Here is an 18,112-nt window from a genome sequence, read left to right as displayed (position 1 = left end):
TGACATTGCGGTGACTTCACCTTGAAATCTGTTGTAACTCTGTCTGTTGACTGAGCTGTGTACAATGATGTTCAAATGCACTGAGTGACGAAGCACTCAAGCATACAAAAGATTCACAAAACAGGCTTTAACTATCAAGATATCTTTGGTTTAAATATCCATGCTCACAGATATTTTCTAAAATGGTTCGTTCTAACAGTAACACTGCTGTGGAAGGGAAAAATTAAGTATGCAGGTCATCCTGTCACAGTTTCATTTGATTAGTAAGTCATTTTCAGGTGCCATTAAAAAAAAAATAATCCACATCTTTACAAAATTAGAGTCATTAGGAGCTTATAGAACTACTGAGTTCAGATCTACATGAAATTGTTGGAAATGTTGGTGCACAGTGCCTTTAAGCCGTGTGCGTGACAACGTCTGACACTTTATAAGCGTCATCATGATATGTCAGTTGAAGACAAGAGCACAAAGCGGGTAGTGGTGGGGGGGGGGGGGGTGGGGCAGGTATAGATGATCACACCCGCCATGGTAATCTATCAGCCCTTGTAAAGAGATTGTGAGAAGGAAGAGCCGTTACTCACATTTCCTCGCCCGTACCGCCGCTGTGACTAGGGGGAAAATTGATTTCACGTTCACACAGGCAATTCATATCAGTGTACTGTAACTTCTGCATAGTGACTTGGCTGAAGGGGTTCACTATTTTAACAATCAGATTCTCTGTCTTTTCTTATTCCAATTCAAAGTTGTTTGTTTCACTCAATTTTACTCAGAAAAAGAGGTATAGGACAGGGGCAAGTACTAAAGAAATGACCAATGAATTTGTAACATACATGCACTTCATGTACATGTACATAAAACATATAAAAACTTTGGCTGCATTCACTACCTGAAACATATTTGAAGAAAATATAAAACATGTACTCTAGCAATAATTGAGACTTCATTAGCATCATTTTGTTTTGCTATAGGCCTATTGTCATTGACATAGGTAGCTATGCTTTCATTAAAAAAAATGATAGGGTTATAATGTGGATTTTGGATCACATGCCTATCTGAAACTCTTTTATCTAGAGAGATTAGAGTTGGTTTACATATCAGTCAGAAAAACAGACGTATGTTTACATGGTGAGGACAGTGCCAGATAAAGCAGCCTGCCTTTTACATTAATAGCACTTGCCTGAATAAATATACATGTGAACAGCATATATGATGTATAAAAAAAAAACTACAAACATTTACAAAATTTACAAATCACTTGATGACATGGAGTGCTGCAGCATCAGTATGTTCTATCATGATATTACCATAGCCATTCACAATGAATCTCTGGGTCTTTTGTGTAGGCTATTGCTGTCTCTTGCTTCATAATTTCTATTGAATAAAAGGAAAAAACAACAACTGAATTTGCATTCAAAGGCATAATTTTTTTCAACATGGAGCAAGGATACTTAAAATATACGCAGAATCTGTGACAGACATCATTGTCACATAAAAATACAAGAATCATAAGATAAATAATGAGGATTAAATCACTGATTCTGTATGCCTCCCCCTCCCCCCCCCCCCCCCCCACAAAAAAAAAGTCACGTTGAGGCAGGAAGGTGGTATTTAGCACATGTGGTTCTTTATCTGGAAAATCCCACATTAATTGCTCCGAATGCCTCCAACATCCCGCATAATGAAGTATGGGGGAACATTGATCGATCAAGTTTTCTCATTTCCTCGCCAGGCATGCTATTCTCAGTTTGACACAAAGGCAGAATGTCGCATATCCTACTTACTGGATCTGTGGCTAGAGTAAAAGGAAAGCTCGCCCAGTCAAACTATTAGGTACCCATGTGGAAAAAAAAAGTAACAAAACCAAATGATGTTTAAAAAAGAATCCCAAGCAACCACAAGAACATCAACCAAAAGAAAAAAAAAAAAGAAGAACCGGAAGCTTTGGGGAGTAACCAAAAGGAAATGTTTCCAAAGATGTAGGCCAGGCAGTTTCCATCTCTTAAATACAGCAAAAACAAAACAAAAAATACACTCATAAAAAAAACCACACACACACACACACACAGAAATACACATACATACACACAAACAGAACACAAACATACAGGAGACACATACGCACACAAGAGACAAATACACAAACAGGACACACACACACACACACACATATATAAACCTTGAAGAAAGCACATACACTTGCAGTCCTAAAAGGTATGTTTAAATAGCATGAAACATGGCCTACAACAGACAAGGTGACTTCTCTGTCTGTGGCAAAAAAACAAAACAAAAACAAAACAAAAACAAAACAAAAATAAAATAAACTTTAGCTGTACAAAGAGTAAGGAAAGAGAGGAAGAGATAGAGAGGAAGAGATAGATAGAGAGAGAGACAACGAGTGAGATAGACCTCAGGTGTCTCTTAATGCTCCGGCTAACAGATAGTTTCCATGTTTGATGAGGCATGCCAGAGGACATTGAGGCGTGTCGAGTCACCTCTGCCACACTAAGTCAGGCAGTCTTTGTTTGATATCTACTTACATTGTCAATATCTGGAGCATTGTTGAGGCCCATCAATTCACGGAAGGAGACCATTTCGCCTCTGAATGGCTCCCGACCCCCCCACTGCTGAGGCGGTGTGAAATCTGTGACCATTGTGTGTAAATGTTTCTCGTCCAGGTGGGTACTCTTTAGAAATGGCTCATTTCATCAGAATCAATTGTGCATATCAAATGTATCCCAGGCAAAAACAACCCACCACCACCCCCCCCCCCCCCAAAAAAAAAAAGGAAAAAAAGATTGGCTTATAATGATCCTAGGAGAACCTGGTGCTTCCCATACAAACTCTTAAGCGTGTCAGGCTCTTGAAAAAAAAAAAAGGGGGTGTGGTATTGATACATAACTATTGATTCCTCTTCTTTTTTAGCTGACAGCATGGTACACTTGCTACCCATTCAGACTGCTTTCTTGAGGTTATGACTCAAGAGATAGACACTATCAGTTTCAACAGGAGGGCCATTCTCATTACAAAAATATTGTGAAATGAAAACTTGCAATATTTTACACTGTGTGTCCTCATTACTCCAAAAACTCACCAACTTAGCTTTGACAAAAAAAAATAAATTGCAAAGAAACCCAGTGTACTAAATCAACATACACTTACAGAAAAATGGATGCAGAAGTCACGCAAGTACATCTGTGAGTCCCATTACAGAACACTTTGTGCAGTTTTGCACCAAGTTAGAAACCTCACACACTCTGACTTGCCACTTTTTGTGCAAACTTTCCAGTGGAATTTGGTAACAATAGCAACCAGGCATCTTTCATCCTCAATTCACAAGTTTTTTAACTTCACTATATTCAAGCCCAATAACAATGGCCCTAGGGTGATATTCAATTCAGTGACTAACCTGGACATAACATACCACTGACCATGAACAAACTATGTGTGGGTCACTCTAACCAGAGAGCGATTCTATGGATCTCCACAATCGATGATTCTCCATGATTTTCCTGTTTCCAAGAAGGAGAGTTTGCCAAGTCATTCATTTCTTACACCCCCCCCCCCCCCCAACTCATGATCACAAAATTGAACAAAATAATCCTGATTTCTGCTCATATTCTTACTGGGAAGTATTATGATGATAGGGTCCTATGATCCTCCAGAAAAACTGCCAGCTTTTGCCATGTGTTATTCATGTGCCATTCATATGTGCTGCTAGCTAGGCAGTATGCTGCATGCATCTAACGACAGCTTGGATGAAACAATAATAGCCTGGGTGGCTCGCTGCGCATTTTGTATGCAAACAGCTGCTGTAAGGAATCCAAACAGTAAGTGGAAGTCACATGACGAATAATTATGATTTTTCTGCAGTGAGTGTATGTGTTCTCATTGCAAAATGCCATTGGCAAACTTTAAAGGTACTGTTTACCATTGGGAGCAGTGATTTTAAAAATGTTTGAGATGTCACATCTGATGGATATGTGTAGGTCAGTTGTTGCACAACACATCCTACCATATAAAAATTTCCCAGTAAAGCCTGGAATATAGCGAGATATCACAATTATTCTCAATAAACCATAACTGTAGATGGTTTAGTCCAAAAACATTTTCATCAAAACTATTGTTCACATTTTGTATATTTAACAATACTTAACATTGATTAAAATGATTCAAATTTTTACATTGGTTGTTTCTTTCCCTAACTCACATTTTGGAACTATTTTGAAGCACTAAGGCTGGGTTTTGGTTTCATCTGCAAATGGTAAATAATTCCTTTAAGCAAAGTCAGAAAAAAATCATACACCTGTCTGTGAGTTGTTGCTGTTGTTTTTTGCCATATTATCAAGTGGCTTTAGGCACAGTTGCCTAGCGACTCTCACCAAAATGTCATGATTTTTTTACTCACACAATGCACCCTTGGCTGTGTGAATGGTCCTCCTAATAGCACACCTCTGCACCTGTCCTTGCTGCCGAGTATTTACTTTAAAGCTCTGAGCTTCTCTTAATTTACATTAGCCAGCCACCTAAATATCTATGGTCACCTAAATCCTATTTACCAAACTGCTTTTATGCCAATCATCACCTATTGATTTTGAGAGCTCTGGAGGTAAATGCAGCTCTAGCATTCTTCCCTTTGTGATTCATAATTGATAAACAGTTCTGCCCCCTGGCTTACAAACATCCCAGTTCATCCCAAACCAAAGATAATAGACAGCACTGCTATTCCCGCTACATTTACAAACAAATATCTAACATAATTCAGTAAATGAATGAATTGAATAATAGTTTCTTTTAATCTGATTTCACATACAGTGATTGTAAGAAGCACAACAACATTTGATGAAATAAGTCCATCAGCTTCTTTAGAATGTATTTTTTATCATCTAGATGACAGAGTAAGACAGACAGTACTTTCTTAACATCTGTAAATGGTTGGGGACTTGCTGAGTACCATAATGTAACAGTACCACAAACATTGTATCAACCCATTGAATAACATTGAAGGTGTTTATACAAGCCTTATGAAGTCTACATTGCTAGAAGAGTTTGAGTTTGGCTCTACCCCCCCCCCCCCCCCCTATGTCTGACATGTCTGAAGGAACAATTCTGGCAAAACTTGTTAAACATGGACAATCTTCAACTTTTCTCATGGATTTTTAAGAACAATTTGCTTGTTTAAATCTGTAAATACTATAAATGATGTTTTTTTCAAGCAATTATTATTATCTATTTTTTTTTCTTTGCTGAGCAGCTCAAAAACACATTTGCAGGTTCTTGAATTCATGCTGTGCAATTGTCAACCCATTCAAAATGCGAAGAGAAGATTGTGAAAATATTTTTGTGGGTTTTAGAAATTCACGCTAGTCAAAAGCAGCACAAAATATACGAAAATTAATGTACCGTGAATATTTCTGCATTTACAGTGCCCTGTTTGTCAAACTCAAATTGAAAATGCAATCAGTTCAAAAGCCAGAATTCTTCTCAATAAGCTCTCCCACAATGTCCAAGAATATGACTAGAAAATACCACTTGGTATCTCAAGAATAACATGTCAAATATAGACCAAATTACATCCTTCATTCTTTGAATTTCTGAATAAGCTTTGAGTGAATGATCATGACTGTAGCATTCATGGATTCTGGGAAAGTTTTTAGGCTGGAGAAGGGGAAGGAAAAATCATTCCTAAACAACTCTACACTATGCTGAAACATGTGATGGGCGATCATGACATGATTATGTGCTAATAAACAACAAATATTCTAACAGGAATAAAACTTTCTGGCCACCATGTTGATGATGATGCAAAATAACCACACTTGTCCCACATAACCACAAAAGTGCTGTTTTTCTTTGTAATGAAGATTATCTGACAGTAGTTATCCATCATTTCCCCCATATCTCCAGTTCATATTATCAGGAAAGACAACAAAAATGACAAAAATTGTCAAAGGATTTTGAAGGAAATTTCAAAATGATCCAATGTTGTTCGTCATCCCCCCCCCCCCTTTAAAGAAAAGCAAAATCTCTCTTTTTTGCTGCTTATCTGCCGGTATTTTTAACACTCAGGCTGGGGCAGCTAGATTGAAATTGCATGCATTTTGAAATTAAAGATCCTGTATTAGTGGTTAGCAGGTAAAAATGAAACTGAATCTCTACTTTCAGAAATGCAACAATGTAACTCTGTCATCTGTCTGGTTACATACCTGTACCTTATCATCTTATGGAATTCTAGCCAAAGAAAGCATAGAATATGCCGTAAAGAACATGGTATTCAACAAGATGAGTATGCAAAATAAAACCAACAACATTTTCACTTTCACTTGCAGTTTGCTCAGTACTTCAAAATAGAATCAATTTCAGGAACTGTTGAGGAGAGCTATGTCTGAATGATCGGCCCCACTTCCCCATCATGAAATATTCAGAAGTGAATGCTCAGAGACTGCAAATTCTGGCTTCCTGCAACTCCCATAGTATCTTTCCTTCCTCAGCTACAATATCTCACAATCAATCCATAATGTCAGGCGAAAACATACATATCTCTATGCATTTTCTTGAATAGTTGTCCTTGTTCGTTTTTGGTCCTGAGTTGGTGAAGCCCTTTCACCTGGGATTTAGATGGGGAAGCGCTGGAAGATCTGGCACTCAAAAAAAAGAAGAAGAAGAAGAAGAAGAAAAAAAGGAGCGCTGTTGCCAGAACTCATGAATTAATTTCACTCACATCTCTCACTGCGCCATAATCTCTGCCGCGCAAAGGAGCGAGCATAATTGAGGGTGTCAACGAATATTCATTTACGGGAAGTGCACATTATTAGCTTGTTCCAACTGCACCTCGCACGGATTGCAAGGGGGCTAATGAAACTCAGGGCTGTGTAAAAAAAAAGAAAAAAAGAAAGGCATCCCTGAATGAAAAAACAAAGATTATACAATGATTAATAATTTCAGCAATTAGCTGCAGGGAGGGGGGAGAGAGAGAAAAAAAAAAAACCACACACACACACATGCCAACCTAATCACTCCCTCATGCTTTTTAATGGGGGACAGTGCTATCTGGGAGATGTTGACAGAAGAAGGAATCGAGACATTCATTATCTGACGGATGCTGTGACGGTGAGTTTCAGGGGTGGAAGCGGCACAGCATGTCGCTGGAAGCTATAATATGATAATTCCTCTCAACTTCAGGAGGACTACGGAAAGGGAACGAGAGAGAAAGAGGGAAAGACGGAGTGGGAGAGAGAGAAGAAAAAAATGCCTCATTGGAATGCATATTAGTAGTAGAGTCCGTGCCTAAATACTCATACATTGAATGCCGTACTTCAAAAGCTTTTATTCATCAGTCTCTCTATCACACACACACACACACACACACACACACACACACACACACACACACACACACACACACACACACACACACACACACACACACAAACACACTCACTCACACACACACACACACACACACACACACACACACAGACATACACCAGGGCACCTCCCTGCATACACACACTTTTTCACTTTCATGTGCACAAACAGCTTTCAACTTGGCAAATATCTTATCAGAAGCTCTGATCTTGAGACACACTTTAGGCAAAACTAATCATATGAACTTCTACACCACTCCTTCACTGGGATTGGCATTGGCATTTTAACTACATCCTTTTCCTGGCAAAGCGATATCTCGGCATACCTAAACCTGCACCATCTTTTAATAGGGAGAGGATGCATGCAGTTGTACGACTTAATGTAAAATGTTTGACGTAGTTAATGAAATATAACATACAGCTATCACATAACCTCTACATGCATTAATCATTTATGACTTCCCTTTCACTTCACTGATTGTACTGGCAGTTGATGTTCAATGTAAATTACATAATTGAGTCCAGGAGGGTCTATGTCGTCATCAATCCCTTCAGGAGTTCTTGGATTTGCGATAGGATCTGCTGATCATATATTTGGCTACAGAACTAGATGCCACCCAAAAATGTTTCAACTAGGAGAGGGTAGAATTTCAGCAGCTTTTCTCTACCACTACTGCAGTTATGGCAAGAAAAATGTCCTGTGAACAATGATACCCCCCCCCAAAAAAAAAAAACAAACAAAACAAAACAAAACAAAACAAAACAAAAACAAAAACAAAACAAAAAAACAACAATCAAAAGTGGTTAATACCAGCAGAGATTATTTGAATATTATGGATCACAGGGAACAGATAAAATGTCAATAAAATGCAAGCAAATCACCAAAGATGTTTCATGTGGAAAACTGCTTTCTGCTACATGGATATCAAGTCAGTATCTATCAAATTCCATTACAAAATCTTGGTTTTAAAGGTCCTATAAGCATGCTCTCCTGCCATGATTTCTTTTGTGTGATTTTGCAGCATAATATTTCTTAAGACTAACTTGCCAACTGTGGACTACAACTTTGCAGCAAGCCTTTGTGTCATCTGTCTTTCTTGGTGAGTAGATTGAATAAGTGTTATGGTCACTGAAAGCTTAAATATTTGATGTGAATGGGTCCTTCTCCAACAGGAGTACCAAACTTCCATCTCTTTGTACACTGCCCTAAGCTGTTTGTAAGCTGTTTTGAGGAATGAACCCATAGGTAGTTCTTCTCTCTGATACCCAAAATGGGTTAGGGTTGTCTACCCCTCTACATAAACGAAACCAATTACAGCTAAGAGGTCACCTCTGTAATTGACCCATTACATGGATTACCAGCAGTTTTCACTCCATAGCAGGAATTTACATTAGCTCCTTGTATCGTCCCCACTGGAGCAGGGAGGAACAATGCCTAATAGCACAATACATTATCTCATCATCTACCTGAAATATGAAATGGGGCATATACTATAATGAGAGTATATTGCTGCTGGAATACACCGTGGACACATTTATGATACATAGAAGATCTCCAAGGACAGTCACTAGACTGTGGCCAGTTATGAGGGCTTGTGGTGCAGTTCTGAGCTAGTCTATACTTTCAGACACTATTTTCCCAGTTAGTTACCCCCTCCCAACACTGAATAACAGTAATAGCATTTAACAGCATTTATACTCAATTTATAGAAAATCCATAAATGCAAACACCACAAAACAAAAGTGAACACTACCTGCCTTTCCAAAGTTGCAGAGATATTATAATGGACATGTAAAGACACTGTACCCATTCCAAACTTTAGCTTTGCTGCTCTGGATAAAAAATGGAGAAGTTGGCATTGCCATCAGCTCACACTCAAGATAATAGGAGCCCAGCATAGTGCAAAAATTATCTGGCAGTGCATTACAGATTGAGAAATCAGACTATTCGTGAGAAGAACATTTTTCTCAGAAGGTTTAAATTTCAAAAGAAGCATTGCAAGACAAACAGAAAGCTATATACCACTATTTCTTTTGTCAGAAAAAAAAGCATGACTTCAAGATGAGGCGAGTGCTTAGCTTTAAGGCATAATCAAGGAAAAATTGTGAGAAGTCGTGCCAAAAAAACGATGCATATTAACACATGTCTCGAGACGCAAATACCAAACTACTCTCTCCCTCTCTGATTCAGTCACTCTCTCCCTATCTCTCTCAGTCTCTCTCAGTCTCTTTCGCTTCTCTTTCTTACTCATCTACTCTGAAATGAAGCGAAATCTTAACTGGAGGTATAGCTGATGGATTGATGAACTGGATTGAGAGAGGGCTTGGAGCAGCTGGGTATTTGTATTTCCTAAATTCCCTAAATCCTTCCAATACGTCCCTCTCCTCCTTTTTTTTTTTTTCTAAACCAACTGATGATGGCACTTTGTAGCACAGATGAAAGACACCAAGACATTGGAGTCTGGCTGGGCAGGATACAGAGATGTGAGGGAGTATGTAGTATGAGGCTACATGTACCAATATTTAGCGCTAGGTCTTCACAAGCCACTGGCTGTTTTGGAATGAATACAGAAAGAAAGAACTATGCTAAAAACAAAGAATCAGGCTAATAATTGCACAGTTATTACAATCTGTATTGACAAGCAATTGCTGCAGCAGTACTAGCAGGATATCATATCATATCATATCACACAGGCTAGATAGAGGCCTGTAAATTTCTCCATCATCAAAAGCCCTGCAAATCCCTAAGGCTATAGACCTATTCAAGTAAACCAAATTTCAACAATATTACCTCTTCCCCACTATTAGCCATTCTATACCAAATGTCTCTTATTGCTTCGGAGGGCATAAATTTGATGTATGTTTTTGCACGCATCATATCTTGTTGTCAAATCCTATCTCAAAATGCAGGCTGAAGTTTATTGTTGGTCCTGACAAGAAACCTGCAGCAGCTGAGAGATTTTGAACTCTGTGAGCAAAGTCAGTAGCACAGAATCCACAGAATATATCCCTTCGCTTCCTGCTTGCCGAGGGCAAAAGGATATCTTGCCTGTTCAAAAGAAAAAGAATGAAAAAAAATTGACTTTTCAGCATTACAAAAAAAAAGAATGTCCTTGAATACAGACGCAAAGGGTACAACAGGATAAGAATACAAGTGCCACAAACTTTTGGAGAGAAGTTAATTTGTTACGATGTCAAAGAATATCTAAGAGTTCTAAATGTTCTCTTCTGTGAAATGTTGTGTGGTATTTTGGAATTTGTTATCACAGTGCCTTGACAATTACCGATAGATCAAAATTACACATTCTCAATGGAAGAATTTGTGTTTAAGGAAATTATAACCAAAGAAATTGAAAGTTTCTCCCTTAACTAAAAACAAAAAACTGTCAACAGGGAAAGGTTATAGAATATACAGGCCCTATAATGTAGAAGTAATGTTCTGAGAAAATCTAATTCCTTAAACATACCATAAACAAAAATATAAGCTGATTTATGTCATGCTGCAACAACATCTACATTGTATGTTGGAAGCTGTTATAATGGGAAAAAATATCTATAAGTGATTATTTGAGTTTGTTTGTGAACTCATACATGACCTATCAACACGTCTGTAGTTATGCAAAAAAAAAGAAAAAAAGAAAAAAAAAGAGAGATAGAAAAAAAAGGAAGAAAGAAAAAAGAGAGAGAGAAAGATCGGGTTTGTATGTTGACAAAATATTCCATGCCCGGTTGTGTTCAACAAAGCTTGTAATTTCTTCCATTCCTGCATGAAATTCCAAATTCCACAAATTTTCAATGCCATGGCCAGGTCAAATGAAAAAAAAAAAAGAAGGCAAAGGACGACACCCATACTTTTGACTAACTGAATTGTTCAAGTATCTGGTTTCATTTCCCTTTGTCTATATCTGTCTCTTTTTCTCTTTCTCATTCCCTCATCTCTACCCCCCCCCCCCTAACTTTTTATCTTCTCATCCAATTTTAGATCAATCATATCATCCAATTTTCTCCAGGCTGTGGAATACAATACTGACATACTGTTGTTTTAATCTGTGAAATTTGGCACATCAGTATTATAGCATTGAACAGTTGCCAAAGAACTACCATGACGACCATGCTGAACAACTGCAGTGATGTGCTAATTGTCAATCAGGAACCTGGACACGGAACACTTTCTCAACTGTTGGATTTTTCTCTATCATTTTTGTAGGAGCTGCCAATCATCAATGATAGAGAATTTAAAGAGGTCCTAACAAAATGCTGGATCAACCTTTTATTAAAGCCACTTTGTTTTGCTTTATCTTATTTATCTCGGCTATTTCAAACCAAGTTTTTATCAAATAAACTTTTAATTTCTCTTATTAATAGAATTGTATGCTCTTTAGTATGTCATTTAAGTGGTTTCTGATTACCTCACAAAGAGTTAAAACCTGAATTCCCTTTGCAACCAAAACTATACGACCCCTTTAAGACTCCAAATGACCCCACAGGCCATAGGTCACCAATACTGAAGGGAAATGTCAGAATAAATGTCTGGCAAGCATCTAGGTCACCTGCACTAGCAGTGCCTCAAAGTCTTTAACATTCACAACACCTTCACTCTACAAACTGAGCATGTAATGATGTTTGTGTGTGAAAGGAAGAAAAGAGAGAGAGGGGTGAGATAGAGAAAGTTGTACAGGGAAAGAAATAAATATACTGTCCAAGTGGAAAAGCTCTCAAAGTAAATTGGCCTAGCATGAGGAGGAAGAAGGAAACTAGGAATGATTCCCTTTCACCCACTTAAAGCTGAGCATTTGAGTGGGATAAGTAGCGTCTCCAGAGGACTTGGTGGCAAGCAGCGATAAGCACAGGGGGGTGCATTGATGCCTCTGTGCACAGTATCATACCCCCTGCTTCCATTTCTCCACCATTAGGCTGAAAGATGTGGGCCACGAAATGGGAATTCTCAAAACACACAAACACACACACAAATGCATACAGACACACAGACACTCACACATGACGAAGAAGAGAGTAAGAACTCCATCCACAAGACAGTGGCTGACATGCGAATGGGATTTCGATACAGTTTGGAGACCATTGCATGCGGGCTTTTCAATTTACAAAATGAACAACTATGTTGTCAACTGGCCTGTTGAGCACTATTGTTTGCAAAATGTGATGCCTCAGTAAAATATGCATCAACCATACCTTTGAAATTTGTATATTCATTCAACATATTTTCAAACATCAATAAGACAAGTGAAAGATGCTGTGAATGGAATAAGTTACAGAGAGAAGGAGTCTAGATGTGGGAAATGTGGATAATCTTAAGAACACTCAGGCATTAATAGAAAATGAATAGAAAAATAAAGGAAAATTGATGACACGAACCATGAGATACAGTAAGGTGAGATGAGAGAGACAAGATGGTGAAACAGAGACAGGAGAATACTGTTAGAAATGAGAAATGATGAAAATGTCTTCAGACTGGATGTGGAGAGAGAGCTGGTTACATGGTTGACTTACCTTATCTGTCTTGGCCTTCTTGCCACCATGCTTCCTCCCACTGACTGGAGGTTCTACATTCCTCTTCCCAACCTCTCCTTTACCATCTCCTTTCTCCATCTTGGCCTTCTTGGCTGCCAGCTCCTCCCCCTCCCCTTCTTCCTGTCCCTTGTTGCCTGGTTTCAACTGCTTGCCCTCCCCAGCTGGGGTAATACTAGGCTTAGGAGGGGTGCAAGTAGGAGGGGTTGTCACTGCCACTGGCAGGATGGGGCTGATGTTCTGGGGTGCTGGTATCTGCCCTGGCTTTGTCTGCAGGACACTGGGTACAATTGGTTTTATCGATATGACATTTGGAATCTTCTCCTGCTTTATGCCAGGGTTGGCATCGCGCTTGTGACCGCTGATGCTGCAGCTCCCAGTTTGGGCACCAACCGGAGCGACAATCTTCACTGGCTTCCCACTTTTCTCTTCCAGGAGTCGACCTGACCTATCCGGAGAGGAGTAGGCACTAGATGGATCCTCTGGGGTGGACGATCCCGTGCTTGCGTTCGAGTCCTTGCGCACCGTGATGGGGGACACTCCCTCACACTTGGTGGCACTGCTGCTAACTTTCCGTTTGATCTTCATCTTGCCAACCTTCATGGGGCTGGCGTCGAGGTGCGTCGCGGCGCCATCGTGATGGCCGTCTTTCTCCAGGTCGGCGTCCAGATCGATGATGAGGTTGCCCAATCCTATCTCCCACTCGTCGCTGCTGTCGTAACTGGGTGCATTGGTGGCGTCCTCCCGAGTGTGAGCACTGTCCATCTTGTGACACTCGGGGTTGCCCTTAAACTGGGGGATTAAGCCCTCACTCTGCACTCTCGCTGCCTCTCGGAGTGCGACTCAAAGACCGCACCACAAAGTCGCGCCTCCTGCAGAGCTAGATCATCTGGACCGAAGCATGAAAGCAATCATGCAGCAGCAGCAGCGGCAGCAACATTTGTTGGCACAAAACTGCTCAGATCAGGTTCCCCCGTATCATTTGCACACATCCACTGCAGTACTGACACCGCTGACTGTCAGGGGTGATCCCAGATTTAAACATCCAGAGACCCGCTGGGGAGTACCTACAAACACAGAAGTGAACAAAGAGCAAAAATACCACATTACCTATCAACAGCCTTGCACCCACCCCGGTCAAAGGGGGGTGGAAGTATTTCGATCACACACATGTACGTGCTATTAGTTGACAGGTGAAATTTCCTGTTATGTGAGCGGTCCTGTATTTGTGTTCTCACAGGTAGACACCTAGTCTGAAGTACAGACAGTTCATTTTGCACGACGTCAACCCACAGACCAGCCAGCCGTGCTGAAGCATGTCACCTTAATAAAAAGAAACGCCCTGTCACCTTCTCCGGCTGTTTGTTGGATTGATCAAGGAATGTTTGTTTACCTCCTATTCTTCACATGAACACAGCAGACTAGTAACCTCACAGCACTGTTTACAGACCTACCTAATGCTACTCAAATAGAGTCCCTTTTTTGTAGAGGGTCAACCAGTCTCAACAAGCCACTGTCCTACTGCAAATGTTGTGTATGTCCAACAGTTCAAAGAGCCTATCAACCCCAGCCAACAAGCAGTTCCTGTACAGGCCTATCTCCATTGCAATGATTTCAATCTATTATGCGCACATAAAGCACAGATAAGGAAATTCTCATTCCCTCCAATCTTCCTGATTTCCTTTTTATTATTCTGTGAGTTTGTCAATATCTTTCTACCTGTTTAAATCATCAAGAATAGCCAAAGAATATCAAGAAATCCTTAAAAGTAATTAATCATTATTACCACAATACAGGAGATCAAAGAATCAAGTTGACTTTGGTAACTCAATATAAATGTAAGTACTCATTCGACATTTGTCCTTGATAACATAGTATAATGCAAACAGACAATTGTAACAGAATACATTGTAAGTATAAAGTATGATCTATCTATACCATGCTACATAAAGGCTAATGTATGTAATATTGCTGGCAGTATGGAGGCATAATTTAGAACTTCTCAAATTTCAAACTTTCTGTTGCATACGTTGAGGTTTTAATGACAACAAAAAAACCACAAGTTGTTGAATAGACATTGCTTCATCTCTGTATCGAAAGCAAGAACGTTCAAAGATGAAAAAAGGACACACACACACACAAACAAACAAACAATCTGTCGACTGGAGTATAGCACTGCACTGACTCTAGTATCCACAAGATATCTCCCAAGTTAAATGACAAAGACAATAATAACAAAGTGTGTAGGACAGGAACATGGGTCTGCAAATACAGACTAGACCAGAATGTGTGTTTGCCCGTGACTAGTACACTCACCTCCTGTGACCTTCCGAGAGCCTCACAGTCATTGTTGGGCAATCCCAACCTGATATAAATCACACCACACATATTATTTCTCAGCACCCTGCACAAGAAGACAGCCATACAGCCAGCCAGCCCCCCTGGCCTCCCCCAATGCTTACTTCCCCTCTTTCTCTCCCTCTCCCTCTGCATAGTGACAGCTCTGTTTCCTTGATGCATTTTTCTTTTTTTTGTAAACTAAAACAGTTTTTGTGAATTTTCATAAGAATAAACAGTTATCAGGATCATAATTCAACTCACAAAAGGTATTTGAGAGAATGAACCATTTCCAGGGCTTGACAATAGCAGTGGTCCGGTACCCAGGGCCAAATAAACATTGGTTTTGTGCCACCAAATCTACCTTTTGGTGACCCGATTTGGCAAATAAGATTCAAAATGGATTGTTACATATATCGGGCCACTACATAGGCCTATTTCTTTCTTTTAGTGGCCATCAGACAAAAAAGTCAGTGTAAAGCCCTGATTTCAGAATGGGGGGGGGGGGGGGGGGGGGGGGGGGGGAGTCATGTTTGAGAAATATGTTCTATGCTGATCAAGTAATTCTCTTTATTTTTAGTCTGCAAAGTGGACATTTATCAAATTTCTTCCTGACAGGTTTCAAATAACTTTGTGCAAATCTTTGTATCTGATGGAGGCATTTTTTTTTCTCTGATTGACTTTTCTTCAATTCTAGGTAAATGTTCACAGCCTGCATTGTGTTTGGCCTTCAACACACAATGAAGGAGGTTAAATGTAGCTCTACCAATACCATCTATTCATTTCCATCATGATGCATTTATAGGTGTATGAACTCTAGCATTTACCCATATTTGATTTAAATGAGAACATCTGTCTCCAGTTTGTGTGGCATTTGACACACACTGTATGGTTGGGCAGTTTAATTGTGCAGACCTAATTACTACTGGCCACAAATCAGCTATGATGCTTACACTGCATGCATGTATAGATAGCTAGCACCCTGATGTTCTTAGCACATCAAACATGGCTGGTGTGTGATTCTCAAACAGAAACTGAGGAGCATTAGCTGATGACAGACATATGAGGTTACCAAACAACATGAATGGAGTAACGCCCTGATTGTATTTCAAACAAGTTTGTCATTGGTGGTGATAAATATGTAATGATCATGAAATTCAAAGCTTGCAAATGTCACTGCACTAGACATGCAATAAAAAGGTTATGAAAGCAGTAGATCATTCATGTTTACTAAGAAAGTGTCAAAGGTCAAACAAACTGGAGGCATTTGTCATCATTCGTTAAATCAAATATGGGTATTGTGCGTATGTGTGGGTATGTATGTGTGTGTGTGGGGGGGGGGGGAGGATAGGGGGAGAGAAGGTATAGTTGACTCTTTAGAGTGCTGGTACTGGTACTCAGTATCCCTAGTATGGCCTTGTTATGCACTATTGCTTGGGGTCTCAGCTCAATATGTGCATGAAATACTCCTGTGTACACCAAATATTTCGCAAAGTTTTCATTTTCGCGAATTTCGCGAGTCGGGTGCTATTCGCGAAATTAAAGACACACAAAAAATATTGACTCTGATCCCGATGTGAATGTGACGTACGAGTGAACACTCCACGATCGCGAATTTAACCACTAGAGAAATCATCAGGAATTCCCAATTCATGAAAATTTAGACTTGCAAAATATATGGCGTAGACCTACAGTACTGTAAGTGCTTGGGCTTATGAGTGACGTGACAATGTGTAGGCACTTTCCAGTTTGATTTAGCTCACTCCATGTATCTGTAAAAGACTACTCTTCAGACACACAAACACACACAAGCACACACATACACACAAAATCACACACATAAATATACAATTGTAAGATACCAGTCAATATATTGCCCATTCAACTGATGTTTCATTTACGACTGAATTGATGACCTGCCTCTGTGTTATCTGACTGACCTTGGTGCAATCAACACACTGGAAAAAAAATTCTGCAGTAATGTGGGCAATGAAGGCAGCTGTTGAAACATTTAGCTTACCATCAGGCATTCACACTGAAATATCCATTATTTGGGGATCTCTTTTATATGAATCAGTCTAATGCTTTTAATGGGCATAATTGTATTGGCATTAGGCCAGTTTAATTTTTGCAGTTACCCTTTTGATAATGCATTAATTCAATGACTCTGAAAGGTTTTTTTTCAAGCCTTTATTTCATCATGACCAGTTAAGTTCAGATACTAATATGCTTTATTTGTACAGCCAAAGAAGGTTACTGTTACTATTACTTGTCTACTTGAAAGAAGTATTTAGGCTATAAGATAATTTTACTTTGAAAGACCTGTACTGAAATCAATCTTAAATGATGCTTCTGCATCCAAGCAAAACATAAGATGATCGTGATCACTGCAATTCTCTACATTATTTTTGGTAATTCCAGTGAGCCAATGGAGGAATCATTACTGAAATGGACAGACAAAGACTCACAATTTTAAACCGAGCTACTCATATATTAAGTTCAACCAAGTTTACAATTATAATATTGTTCTATTAGGCAAGTCCAGAAAAAAAAAACTTTCATGAATTTTAAGGATGTCAGGGATATATTAGATAAGGCAGAATAAAAAAAGAAACATTTAAATTCACTGTTTACATACATTTTGGCTCTCTGAGAAGGGACAGGCATTCATAAAAGGCATGTGACAATGGAAAGCAACCCCTCCCCCAACATTTAAAGCTGAGTTGCAAAGGGAATTCATGCTTATGCACGAGAAGACGCAAACCTAGGTTTCAAGTTTACAAATGAACTCATCTGTAATTCTGTCTCCAAAACATGATTCTGAGCACATTTAGAGTTACAGAGATTTTAGACACTTTAGGTAGCATACCTTGCAGACCACTTAC

At 39.3% G+C, this 18,112-nt stretch overlaps 1 protein-coding gene across 4 annotated transcripts in view; it reads right to left on the bottom strand.

Annotated features, from left to right (window-relative positions):
- LOC139736044 (uncharacterized) overlaps positions 1 to 18,112 on the bottom strand; it is an 88,676-nt gene that overhangs the window by 31,629 nt on the left and 38,935 nt on the right. For all 4 annotated transcript variants that reach the window (XM_071646790.1, XM_071646789.1, XM_071646791.1 and 1 more), the window contains exon 3: positions 12,873 to 13,957. In XM_071646790.1, coding sequence (XP_071502891.1) covers positions 12,873 to 13,655 — 783 coding nt within the window. In that variant the 5' untranslated portion in view covers positions 13,656 to 13,957. The remainder of the gene's footprint in view (positions 1 to 12,872; positions 13,958 to 18,112) is intronic.

Source organism: Diadema antillarum, unplaced genomic scaffold (genome assembly GCF_040938485.1).
Source record: "Diadema antillarum isolate AM-2024a unplaced genomic scaffold, OU_Dant_1.0 seq00000620_RagTag, whole genome shotgun sequence".
Lineage (NCBI taxonomy): Eukaryota > Metazoa > Echinodermata > Echinoidea > Diadematoida > Diadematidae > Diadema > Diadema antillarum.
Note: the sequence above shows the minus strand (reverse complement) of the source record. Positions and strands in the feature narration are given on the sequence as shown.